At 39.0% G+C, this 12,131-nt stretch overlaps 1 protein-coding gene across 2 annotated transcripts in view; it reads left to right on the top strand.

The window, feature by feature from the left end:
* rb1 (retinoblastoma 1) overlaps window positions 1-12,131 on the top strand; it is a 72,824-nt gene that overhangs the window by 34,383 nt on the left and 26,310 nt on the right. For both annotated transcript variants that reach the window (XM_034178655.1, XM_034178654.1), the window contains exons 8-17: window positions 545-690; window positions 770-847; window positions 2,224-2,330; window positions 2,483-2,557; window positions 5,404-5,491; window positions 6,241-6,357; window positions 6,448-6,504; window positions 6,793-6,824; window positions 6,967-7,043; window positions 7,192-7,415. In XM_034178655.1, coding sequence (XP_034034546.1) covers window positions 545-690; window positions 770-847; window positions 2,224-2,330; window positions 2,483-2,557; window positions 5,404-5,491; window positions 6,241-6,357; window positions 6,448-6,504; window positions 6,793-6,824; window positions 6,967-7,043; window positions 7,192-7,415 — 1,001 coding nt within the window. The remainder of the gene's footprint in view (window positions 1-544; window positions 691-769; window positions 848-2,223; window positions 2,331-2,482; window positions 2,558-5,403; window positions 5,492-6,240; window positions 6,358-6,447; window positions 6,505-6,792; window positions 6,825-6,966; window positions 7,044-7,191; window positions 7,416-12,131) is intronic.

The raw sequence follows: 12,131 nt of genomic DNA, 5'->3' as shown, positions 1-12,131 counted from the left end.
TGCATGCGTGCGTGCGTGCGTGCGTGAGTGTGTGTTAGGGATGAAGTGCAAGTGAGTTGGGGATGTGCAGACAGGATCAGACATCCATATTGGTGTCTGGATGATTTTTTATATATATATATATATATATATATATATATAGTTTGTCACTGCATTAATGCAAAATCGCCCACATCCCCATTGCAGTGCATCTCAGAATCAACACCTTACCTTTCCTCACCTCTGTTATTTACTTTGCCTGCAAGTGCTCTTGTATACTTTTAAATTTATGCAAACAGTTTACTCTGTACAACCACCTGTGGCAAGTGCAAAAATGTTGAAACATATTTATGAATGCATATTTTATATTGATGTAGTGCAAATGCCTTTTTAAAGTTTTTGGTTTTAAAAAGATATGCACCTTATTTGTTAAAGTATCACAGCAAATTTTAGCATGCTATAGAAATACTGTATCTGTGAACTTCAAATTTGTATATTTTGTATGTTGGAAGTGTTTATTGTATGAATGTGACAGTCTTGATTTATTTTTTAACTTTTCTTTCAGAATCAGCCATCAGCAAAGCTCAGGGCCCCCCAACACGAACATCTCGTCGCAACCAAAGCAAAGCCAAACTCCGGCCTGTGGAGCCGGAGCTGGATGTGCAGCTTCTGGAGACTTTGTGTGAGGAGAATGGATGCAGCGCAGAGGAGGTAAATCATCTCCTACTTTTTACTTTCTCCTCACTGCATTTTTGGCCTATTTGATCCATATTCATAATCATATTTGCAGGTGAAGAATGTATACCAGACTAGTTTCCTGGCTTTCCTTGATTCAACAGATCTTTCAAGATCACCAGATTGTCCTCAGGTAGGACGATTGTCACAGCATCTGCTCTGTTGTTTGTTGCTCTGTAGTCATTTGTTCCTGTTTGCTGTAATCTGTGTCTGGCAGCTGTTCATTGTTCTCTGTGTTTCCAGACTGTTACATTGACCTCTTGATGCAGATTGTTTACATAGCTGTTATATTGGTGATAAATGTTCAGCATGGTTGAGCTGACATCTGAAAAGAGTAGATAAAATTAAAATAGAAATCTTATTTGGCTTTGTAGGTTAGACTATAGTCTGAGGTCTCAAAGGTCCTTATTTGTTGAAAATTAAATGTTATGGATGTTAATACATTTTAGGAATACTCTGTAATAGTACCTTTGGACATGAAGACAGTAAGGGCTACAGCAATTTGATATTTGTTTCCAGTGACTTTGACCTTCATCCAAATGACTGACCTCTGGATGATCTTGCAAGGGCATTTCTGGAGTAAACCCAAGTATGTGTCACATTTGGTCCAAATCAGGATGAAAATCAAATTCCATGACCTTTGCCAAATTGAGGCAAAAGAATGGCTATTTCAAGATCATTTTTGACATGCCAAGTTTGGTTAAAAAAAAAATCAGCTGAAGTACCTGGGAGGAGTAGACCAACAGACAGGCAGCCCAACATTGACCTTGGAAAATTTGACCTTGCTGGGCAATTCTGGAACCTACCACCATATGTTTGCCAAGTGTGGTTTAAATCTGACTGAAAAATATACCTTTGGACCTTTGACTCCAATGACCTTGACCCCATTAATTGACCTGTGGTAAATTTGATCTTTCCTGGGAAATTCTAGAACCCACCTACATAGGTCTTCTAAATTTGGTGGACAGTGGATTGAGAATTATATTTTAACCATTGTTCTCAAAGATCTTGGACAAAACAAGCTCCTCTTTAGGCACTTCTGGGATTGACTGTCATCCACATACCATGTTTGATAGAAATTGGCCAGAGGACATATCAAAGAACAAACAGACAAACCATAATTTTAACCTTTAACCCCAATGACCTTAAGCTTTTAACAAAACAAGCCCTTTAAGGGTAAATCTAGGGTCATCCTATGAATTTTGACCTGTTAGGAGAAAAAACATAAATGTTTCTCAAATTATAGTACATTTTTAATTGAATATGAATCATTCTTTTACCTTTGTTTGATGACACAACATTATGAAAGAGGATAATGTGAGAAACCCTTAACTGGAGTAAGCGAGTAGAGACAGTGCATAGATAGATGGTTAACGAGAGAACAATTTGCCCATTTATGTGAGCTGCACTTAGTTCTCAATTTGTAAACTTGTAAATACTGACTGATGTGTGCACTAATTGGAAATTTGTGATGCTCTTTTAACAATTTAACCGTTATGTTCCCGGCAGGTGAAAGATCTCAGCCAGCAGTATGAAGAACTCTACCTCAGGAGTCGAGACTTTGATGGAAGACTGTTTTTGGAAGGAGATGAGACTCTTGCACCTAAAATCAACATGTAACTTGTTCTTTCAGTCTTCTGTTGTTGTTCTTTCTATTTTGTTTTTTAAGTATTTGATTTTCAAATAAATGCATAACACAAAAAAGCTCATGTGCATGTCATCAGAATTTATGTGATGCTTTTATTTAAAAAATTCTTTCTGTATTCAGAACAGAGGTGGAGCGAACACCAAAGAAAAATCTTTTGGAAGATCAGGTGCTCATTCCTCCCCAAACTCCAGTCAGGTGAGTTATTAGTAGGTAGCCTGGTAGCCTGTTGATGAATTATTTTATGTTTTGTCTACCAAGAAGAGGGTACACGCTTGTGTCCATGTTCAAAAGCTCCTTTCTTTTTGTACACCCTGACCGATGAGTTTGTAGGCTACTTTGCCTTACTGCACCTCATGGAACAGCCTGTGTGTGGATGTTAGTGCGTACACCTAAGTACAAACATTTAAATTCAGTCTTAAAATCTCTGTTGTACTGTTGATAATTAGTGTATGATTTTAATTTGTTTCAAATTTGTTGTTATTTTATGGCCCATTTGTCATAGTTTTTCTAACTTTGTTTAAATTGAATGGGCCTTTAAAAAAAATATAACCCAATGCTAAAATACCCTCGGCCGCATGACATTGTGTTCTTTATAATTTGCAATTTTAAATTAATTTTTAAGATCCTGTTGTCTTAATTACAATTTGTGCATGTTCAGTAAAGCCCTTCTATCAATCAGTCAATCAAAAACAGTATTTACATTTTAACGGCATCGGCAGGAGGCCTTGCGTGTGCGCATATATGAGCGTTTGACAAGAGCGGAAGTTGTGCAAATCAAGGAATATTTCGAGATCACCCTCTATGTATTTACAGGTATTAATGAGACAAATTTAACTCCATAGCAAGTTAGCTTTAAGTTAGACATTAGTGTGCATACATGAGAAAGGTGTTATTTCTCGCCAAAACAAAGTGAAGTTAGCAGCTGGCAAAACCTGGGAGTGACGGCACCACGCTAACGTCTGCTAAATGTTTTGTAAATCCTTCCAGAGGTGTCAAGTTACAAAAACAGCATTTTCAGTTTTCAGTGTTTATTTCGCACTAACTTTTACATAATATATGAGAAAGGTGTTATTTCCAGCCAAGAATGAAGCAAAGTTAGCAGCTAGCAACACCAGGAAGTAACATCACCAAGCAATGTCTGCGAGATCATACCATAAAATTAGGTACAAAATGTGACTTTTTAATGTCTTAAAAAAGGTTAAGGTTAGCCATCCTTGAACTTGTCCAAGGTCTGTGTCCCAAGCATGTTCCCTGTCAATTTTAAGACTTTGGTAGTAATAGGACTGGACTTATGCTGAGCACAGACGGACGGACGAAAAGACTTTGCAATACCCGACGGCCATATTTGATGGCCTTGGATAAAAATGCTTCAGAAACATAGTAATAATAATAATGTAGATTCCCTCAAAGGAGTAATAAAGAGGAAAATCAAATATCCTGGTTGTATCATGCAGTGTGCGTGACAGTGCTGCTGATAAAGTCAGATGTTATGTGACTGAGTCAGTCTTGAAAGAGTGAGACATCCTGTGCCTTCAAGAGACATGGCTTGCAAAACAAGTCCTGGATGAGCTGGACATGTTACACAAGGATTTTCATAGTTTTGGTGAGTCCGCTAATGATTTCAACACTGAAATAGTTTGTGGCAGGATACCTGGAGGTGAGGCTGTACTTTGAAATACAAAGTATGACCCACAAGTGCTGAGTCTGAGTGTCGATTGGGCTGCCATTATTATTATTATTAGTGTCATTATAATTCTTATTATTATAATTAGCCACACTTGATGCAAACCTTTCACGTGCTGTTTGTCTTCCATGTTCCTGTTGTTATGTAACTTTATTGTACTGAAATTCAGGTAAATGGTTGCTTATTTTTGACTGGTGTAAATACAGACCTTCTTTACTAGATAGTTGTTTACCAATAGTGAACAAAACTGATTCAACCACCAGAATAATTTTATTGAATAGAAAGCTTCTGACTGTCAGATGATGCATTTGATGTCATGTTTTTTTCCCTTTGTGTAACATAATTGTTGTGAAAATATTTAGATGAATGCAATATATTTGTGGTTACTTGGTTGGTTAGCTCTTTTAACCCTATTGTGGCGTGTTATTTAAAGCTACAGTATGTTGGTGTTCATCGTACTATGGGGTATAGCATTCATACCCATCTGTGCATTAGTGTTTAATTACCTGCAACAATAAATCAGTGTTTCCATAAGCTTAGAATAAGTCTGTCATATCTACATGGAAGCGGGCCACCTCATGGAGGCCGACCACGTGTTGATACAGTAGGCAAATGGGGACATTCTTGCTCTGCATTTTGGATTTTAGCTAGAAAACTGGAGAAAAAGAAAAGAAATCAGTGGTTGCTCCCCTATACATTGTCTGCTGGTTGCTAGCGCAGGCTAACAAGGTTGAGAAGCTTTATTTTTGTGAAATGGAGGATCATACATATTATGTTCATCACAACAAAATGCAAAAAGAAGCAAAGATCTGAAGTGAAGGAAACTTGTGACCTGTGATGGCATAATGCAATCTGCAACCTCACCACTAGAGGATGCTAAATCCTACACACTGTAGCTTTAGCACTGTTGCTTTACAACAAGAAGGTTGTGGGATTGCTTCCCACCTGTGGCCTTTCTGTATGGAGTTTGCATGCTCTCCTCGTGATGGCGTGGGTTCCCTCCAAGTGCTCCAACTTTCTCCCACATCCAAAGACATGCAGGTTAGGTGAATTGGTTGTGTGAATGTGTTTATCTGTCTGAATGTGGGCCTGTGGTAGACTGGCATCCTGTCCAGGGTGTACACCGCCTCATACCCTGTGTCTGCTGGGATAGGCTCAGGCCCTCCCATGACCCTCAACTGGAGAAAGCGGACATAGAAAATGGATGGATGGATGTGTAAGTGCATCCAAAATGGGGAAAAAAGCACTGGAAATTAACTTCCATGAAATATTTAATTTATGTATTTATTTATTTAATTTATATTTATCCATGAATGAATGTTTGAGAACTGTTTGAATTTTGTTTTTATGTCATCAGAGCTGCCTTGAACTCCATTCAGCAGCTGAGAGGTGATCTCACTTCCAGTGGGGACCAACCATCTATGAACTTGGCTACATATTTTAAAGTGAGTCTCCAGAAGCCTTGGAATTAAACATTTTACTTTGATTTATTGTGTTGGAGTTGTATAAATACAGGGAGTCGTTCCATCCAAGCTTGATAATTTGCTGGTTTAAAGTTAACCAGCAGGATGTTAGTTAGGGAAGAAAAATGTTAGCTCTTAAAAAATTTAATTTTGTAATGATTTGAAGTTTTATTTTATCATTGGGTGCCTCAGGTGGCCTATATTGGACTTTTATATAGTAATTTATGGAAAATAACAGTTGTATCATCTTTTCAAGGATAATTTTACGGGATGTTAATTTTTAACCAGTAAAAGACAAAAAATGTTTCTAAATCATGTAAAAATGTCTGAAAATGGAGATGTGCTTTTTTTCTTTTTAGACACCTTAGTTGTTTTTGCTGGTCTAAATCCCCTGGTGGTGATGTTATGTTTCAAAGGCAAATATTTTACCACAAATAAGATTGGTGGAAATACAGATCTGCTTTATGAGTAGTTTATCCGTAGTGAACAAAACTGACTATTCCTCCAGATGGATGTGGATTAAAGTTATTTCACAAGTGATATTCATAAGGAATAATATTTGTCCATGTAATGATATGATGTGTTTATTATCACACACTTAATGTTCTGGAAAATGTTTGAAATTCCTAACATGAAAGGTTTGTAAAGACTGTGGTTGATGCAGCCTTGTTATTGCATGAGCAGTTCTTTATTTCTCTCTCATTTTTTTTGTCTTCCTTTCCTGTGATCAGAATTGCACCATTGACCCCACACAGGATGTGCTGAAGCGTGTGGAGATGCTCGGACAGACGTTCAGCCAAAAGTTTGGTCACGCAGTTGGTCCACGCTTTGTAGTTCTTGGCAAGCAGGTATGAAGAAGCTCTGAAGTAGATGATGAGCAGCAGTAACTAAAGACATTAACCTCTTTTATGTCTGACTTGCATGCTTTGATCTCACAGAGGTTTACGCTTGGTGTCAGACTGTATTACCGAGTAATGGAGTCAATGCTGAAATCGGTATGTGTTTGAGCTTTTGAGTGATTTAAAAAAATTTTAAACAATTTTATTCTTGTGTTCCTTGAATTTGTTGACAGATTTTTATTTTGCAGTTGCTTAATCAGTTGTTTTTTTATTTTATCAAATGCAGAATAAGTTCATGGATTTAAAACAGGTATTTTTCACTTCATAACAACAAAATGTGAAGAAAATGAAATCTGTCAACAAAAACATCTCACGTAGCATCGTTGTTGACTGAGCATCTCTCTCATTTTGTGTTGTTATTTGTTATATTGTTTTGCTCTGCAGGAAGAGAAGAGACTCTCTGTACAAAATTTCAGGTGTGTTCATATGTTTTATTAAATAGTTGGTTATGTGTGTTGATACTTGGCAGTGACTTGTTCACAGACACACTTTTTTTGTTTGTTTTGATATGTGGTGATAGTGTTTCCCTTGACTTGAGTCATGTGATTTCCATTCCAGTAAACTACTCAATGATTCCACATTCCACACATCACTTCTGGCCTGCGCTTTGGAAGTTGTCATGGCAACATATAGAGGTGCAACCTGTAATTTGCCTAAATAACAACAAGTGATACAATAAGACAGGAATTCTTATGTTGCTTTATTGTGTATCTCCAGTAAGGCACATAGAGGTTTGTGGGTGTGTGAGATGTGTCAGTAATATTCTTTGCTTCTTGTGTTTAGGGAGCAGTTGTAAGCCTGGAGGACACAACACTGGAAGTGGCACCGACTCGGCGGAAACAGACTTGTGTTTTCCCTGGATTCTGGATATGTTCAATCTTGCCGCGTTCGACTTCTACAAAGTTATTGAGAGCTTCATTAAGGCAGAGCCAACACTCAGCAGAGACATCGTCAAACATCTGGAGACCTGCGAGCATCTCATCATGGAGAGCATCGCATGGAGAACAGTCAGTCCTTTCTCTTATTCCTACTGCACCATGTGTATAATTACATCCCTTTAAAAAAATGACACAAACACACTGTACTTAAAAATCCACCAAAGTACACTAATTCATAACAAATTGCCAGGGTTATGTTGACTTAAGATGTTTTACTCCCCCCCCATGTTTGTTTAAACAAAACTTTCATGAGGAATCTGTCAATGTGTGAAACATTACTGCAAAATAACATCATCAAATATTTGCAAAGAATAAACTGAATATCTATAGAAAATCCTTCCATTACTTATTTATTACATCTATAAATTAGGCAGGTTCCACACATGCGTTCATTATTAGCTTCAGGTCAAAACATCATGAAGTTGTGTCATTCAACAAACACACTGTAGTTGTTTTATCAAGATAATACTGTAAAATATTAAATAAAATAAAGAACTGAAATGGGGGCAGGGCTGTCTGCCCATGGTGTGATATTGAGGGAAATTAGGTGGTCAGAGATGTTGGTGGAGGAAGTGTTGTGGAACGATGTATTGAAATGCTTCACCTCAGGGAACTCCAGTAGATGGCAACTGCTTAAACTCACACGCGTTGACACTGTGCACAGACCAGCTAGACTCGAACCATGGGTTCCTGGAGAGCCACCTCTGTGCTCCTCGCTGGCTCCGCGGCTCTCTGGCTTTTCTTCTGCGCTTTAAACACACAAAACTTTATGTTTGTCCGTTTATTTCTGCAAAATCGCTCTTTTGCGCACGCGCTGCTGTTGTCCTTTCATGGACATCCGCCTCTGTGCTCTTTCTAAGTGGCTTCCTTTCCATCCGTGGCTTGCTGGCTTTATTTTCTCCTTGGCTTTAAACACAATCATTTTTACAACGTGAATCCACTTTTAACTTTGTGTTCGTCCATTTATTTCTGCAAAAGCGCTCTTTTGCGCGCGCTGCTGTTGTCCTTTCATGGACAGCCGCCTCTGTGCTCTTTCTAAGTGGCTTCCTTTCCATCCGTGGCTTGCTGGCTTTATTTTTTCCTTGTCTTTAAACACAGTCATTTTTACAACGTGAATCCACTTTTAACTTTGTGTTCGTCCGTTTATTTCTGCAAAAACGCTCTTTTGCGCGCGGTGCCGTTCTGCATACAGAATGAGGTGGCTGTTTTATTATATACACCTGTGGATCATTTTCAAAAAAAAAAAAATATATAAATATATATATATATATTTCTTTATTTCTTCCGCAGCTTACAAGTTATCATGATACAACTTTTAACTTTGTGTTATGTCTTCAAAATCGGTCTTTTGCGCACTCTCCACCTGTGTTGCCGCACAGCTCTTGCTCTTAGCTGCTCCACTGGAGTTATCTTCCATGGCTTTAAACACACATCCACGTTCACGCAGTCACCCAAATTTTAACTTTGTGTTCGTCCAATATTGACTGAAATATCACTCTTTTGTGAGCTGGCGTTCTGCCTAAATGCCCATTTGAAGTGTGATGATGAGTCACTGTCTCAGTGCGCACACACAACGGAGCTCATGTGATCCATTAACAAGATATTAAATCAACATACTTTTACATACAACAGACATCAACATACAGACATACTTTTACAGCAAGGGACTGTTTTATCAAGCTATAAAAAACATTAAAAATAATTACCTTAAGCTATTCAAAATACATTCCACATGGAGCAGGAAGAGAGGAAAAAAAAGCGTCCAGATGAAACAGTCCGCTGATTCTAGAAGAGGTGTTTTCAGCATCCAAGGTTTGGCAGAAAATGATTAATCCAGCGCACAGAGCAGGTGGAATTGTGTGCGCAAGAGGAGAGCTGTTCCAAAAATAGCCTCTCAGGTCCTGCGAAGGTGCCAGGCGCACGGATAATGGACTTTTTGCAGACTCGTAAGCACCACGCAAATGCCTCTAAGCCGTCGCAGTAACTCAAACACAAACTGCGCCACACTGTTGTTGCTAAATTTTGAACATCTTGAAATTAGCGCCACGCTCAGAGAGGAGCCTCGTTAACTGAAGATAATGCCTCTAAGAGCCACTCTGAGCCACTATACTGCCACGATAGCTCACGAAACAAAAAAAAACAGGGTGCGTGGCTCCTTCTTCATCCTTCATTATTCGGTGGGACCGCAGCTTTACTACCTTCTGCTGCATCCAGGACCACTCCGCTCCTTTATGCCCCATGCTGCTGGAGAAGTAGTAGATGAGTGGGTTAAGGCAGCAGTTGGAGCTGGCTAGTGTCAGCACCACAAGATGCACAGCCTTGGTGGCCTTAGCTAGGCCACAATTAGTCAGCAGCACAACATTGGTGAGGGTGTATCCTAGCAGGTTGATGTTATAGGGAACAAAGAGCAACAGGAAGACCGCCAGCACCGAGTAAATGACGGTGAGACTATTCTGATGCCAGCTGCGCCGGCTGTGGATTTGATGTCTCGGCTGGCGTAGCACACTCACCACTTTGTAGTAACTAAGTAATGCAGTGGGCAACAGAAACAGTGTCAGCACTATGACCAGGGCTGTCAGGATAACGGGTCGGTGGTGTTGTGAGGACGGGTCCAGTGGGCAGGACTGATGCTGGTGAGGAGCAGCAGAGGCACAATCACAGTCAGTCCAAGTACCAGCACCAAATCCCACCACTTACAAACTGTGCAACTCGCAGCCGGTGGCGTGCTGAGATCAGTGGGTGCACAATGGCAAAATAACGATCTACAGCAATGCATACCAGGAAGAGGACGCCACCGTACAAGCTGATGTATTTGAGGATGAATGTGAGCTGACAGTATACCGGCCCAGGAGTTCATATGGATAGATCATCTGTCTTTGAGGAGAAGGTGATGGCTCTTTGGTGGTAGTAGTAGATTCTCAGAGGTAAGGAAATCACAAAAAACAGATCAGCTGCTGAGAGGCTGAGCATGTAGACGGCTGTATTGTTCAGAGTAATCAGAAATACGCAGAGTCGGCGCAGAAGCAGGCTTTTGATGGTGACACCTACCAGGAAGATGACACTGTAGGACAGTTGATAGAAGGTGAAGTGGAAGCTGGTATCCACAGTGCAGTTGGGCAGAAGTGACAATGGCTTATCTGTTGTATCACTCCAGATCTCCATATTCCAGATCTCCATGTTTCAAAATTATTTGCTGCACCAAAGCTTTTATATGACCAAGTCACCCTTATATGTGGAGGAAATGAGGTTGTTTGAAGTGAGCAGGAATATTCTCCATACCTTCTGTTGGTGCAAGTAAATACATAATTATCTCCAAACACCAGCTGTTTTATGGAAGGTAAATTTGCTGAAGTGACACGAGTATGTTGTTGCACATAAGAAAATTGATTTAATGTTTGGTGTGAAGATGTGAGCCGGATGTATTCTGTCAGTCAAATTTTAACTGCAACTTCCTGCTCTTGTAAAACAAGCAAACTCATAACGCCATCGTTTCATTATGCAGCTTGTGGAAAATGGAATAAACCTCTAAAATATACTGGCCTGCAATAATTCTTATCATCATTTATAAAGATATGAGTTTATTAAAGTGATGTGATGCAGTATCTTGTTTTGTATTCTATTAGGATTCTTTTTGTTGGTTTGTGAGGGTTTAATTGTGAACACTTGTCCTCTGTGCTGGTGCATTTTCCTTGTTTCGAGATTCGTCATCATCAATTTTTCATCATCACTACTTACTTACTGCCCTTTATTGTCATTCTACATAATGTACAACAAGACTCGAGAGCTTCTCCTTTTTCAGTGCAAACAAATATATATATATATATATGATAAAATTTTACAGGACAGTGCAGTTGAAAATCTCTATATACAATATAAGGTAAAATTATTAATATTGATAGTAATATATATATGTGTGTGTGTGTATATATATATATATATATATATATATATATATATATATATATATATATATATGTATATGTATATGTATGTATGTATATGTGTGTGTGTGTACAACCCCAATTCCAATGAACTTGAGACGTTGTGTAAAATGTCAATTAAAACAGAATACAATGATTTGCAAATCCTCTTCAACCTATATTCAATTGAATACACCACAAAGACAAGATATTTAAGGTTCAAACTGATAAACTTTATTGTTTTTGTGCAAATATTTGCTTATTTTGAAATGGATGCCTGCAACGCATTTCAAAAAAGTTGGGACGGGGCAACAAAAGACTGGTAAGGTTGATGAATGCTGAAAGAACACCTGTTTGGAACATTCCACAGGTGAACAGCTTAATTGGAAACAGGTGAGTGTCATGATCGGGTATAAAAGGAGCATCCCCAAAAGGCTCAGCCATTCACAGGCAAAGATGGGGCGAGGATCACCACTTTGTGAACAACTGCTTGAAAAAATAGTCCAGCAGTTTAAGAACAATGTTTCTCAATGTTCAATTGCAAGGAATTTAGGGATCCCATCATCTGCAGTACATAATATAGTCAGAAGAGTCAGAGAATCTGGAGAACTTTCTACATGTAAGCGGCAAGACCGAAAAATTGAATGTCTGTGACCTTCGACCCCTCAGGCAGCACTGCATTAAAAACCAACATCGTGTAAAGGATCTTACCGCGTGGGCTCAGGAACACTTCAGAAAACCATTGTCAGTTAACACAGTTCGTCACTACATCTACAAGTGCAAGTTAAAACTCTACCATGCAAAGCGAAAGCCATACATCAACATCATCCAGAAATGCCGCCACCTTCTCTGGGCCCGAGCTCAT

Source organism: Thalassophryne amazonica, chromosome 9 (genome assembly GCF_902500255.1).
Source record: "Thalassophryne amazonica chromosome 9, fThaAma1.1, whole genome shotgun sequence".
NCBI classification, from domain to species: domain Eukaryota; kingdom Metazoa; phylum Chordata; class Actinopteri; order Batrachoidiformes; family Batrachoididae; genus Thalassophryne; species Thalassophryne amazonica.
This window is presented reverse-complemented; position numbering and strand designations above follow the sequence as displayed.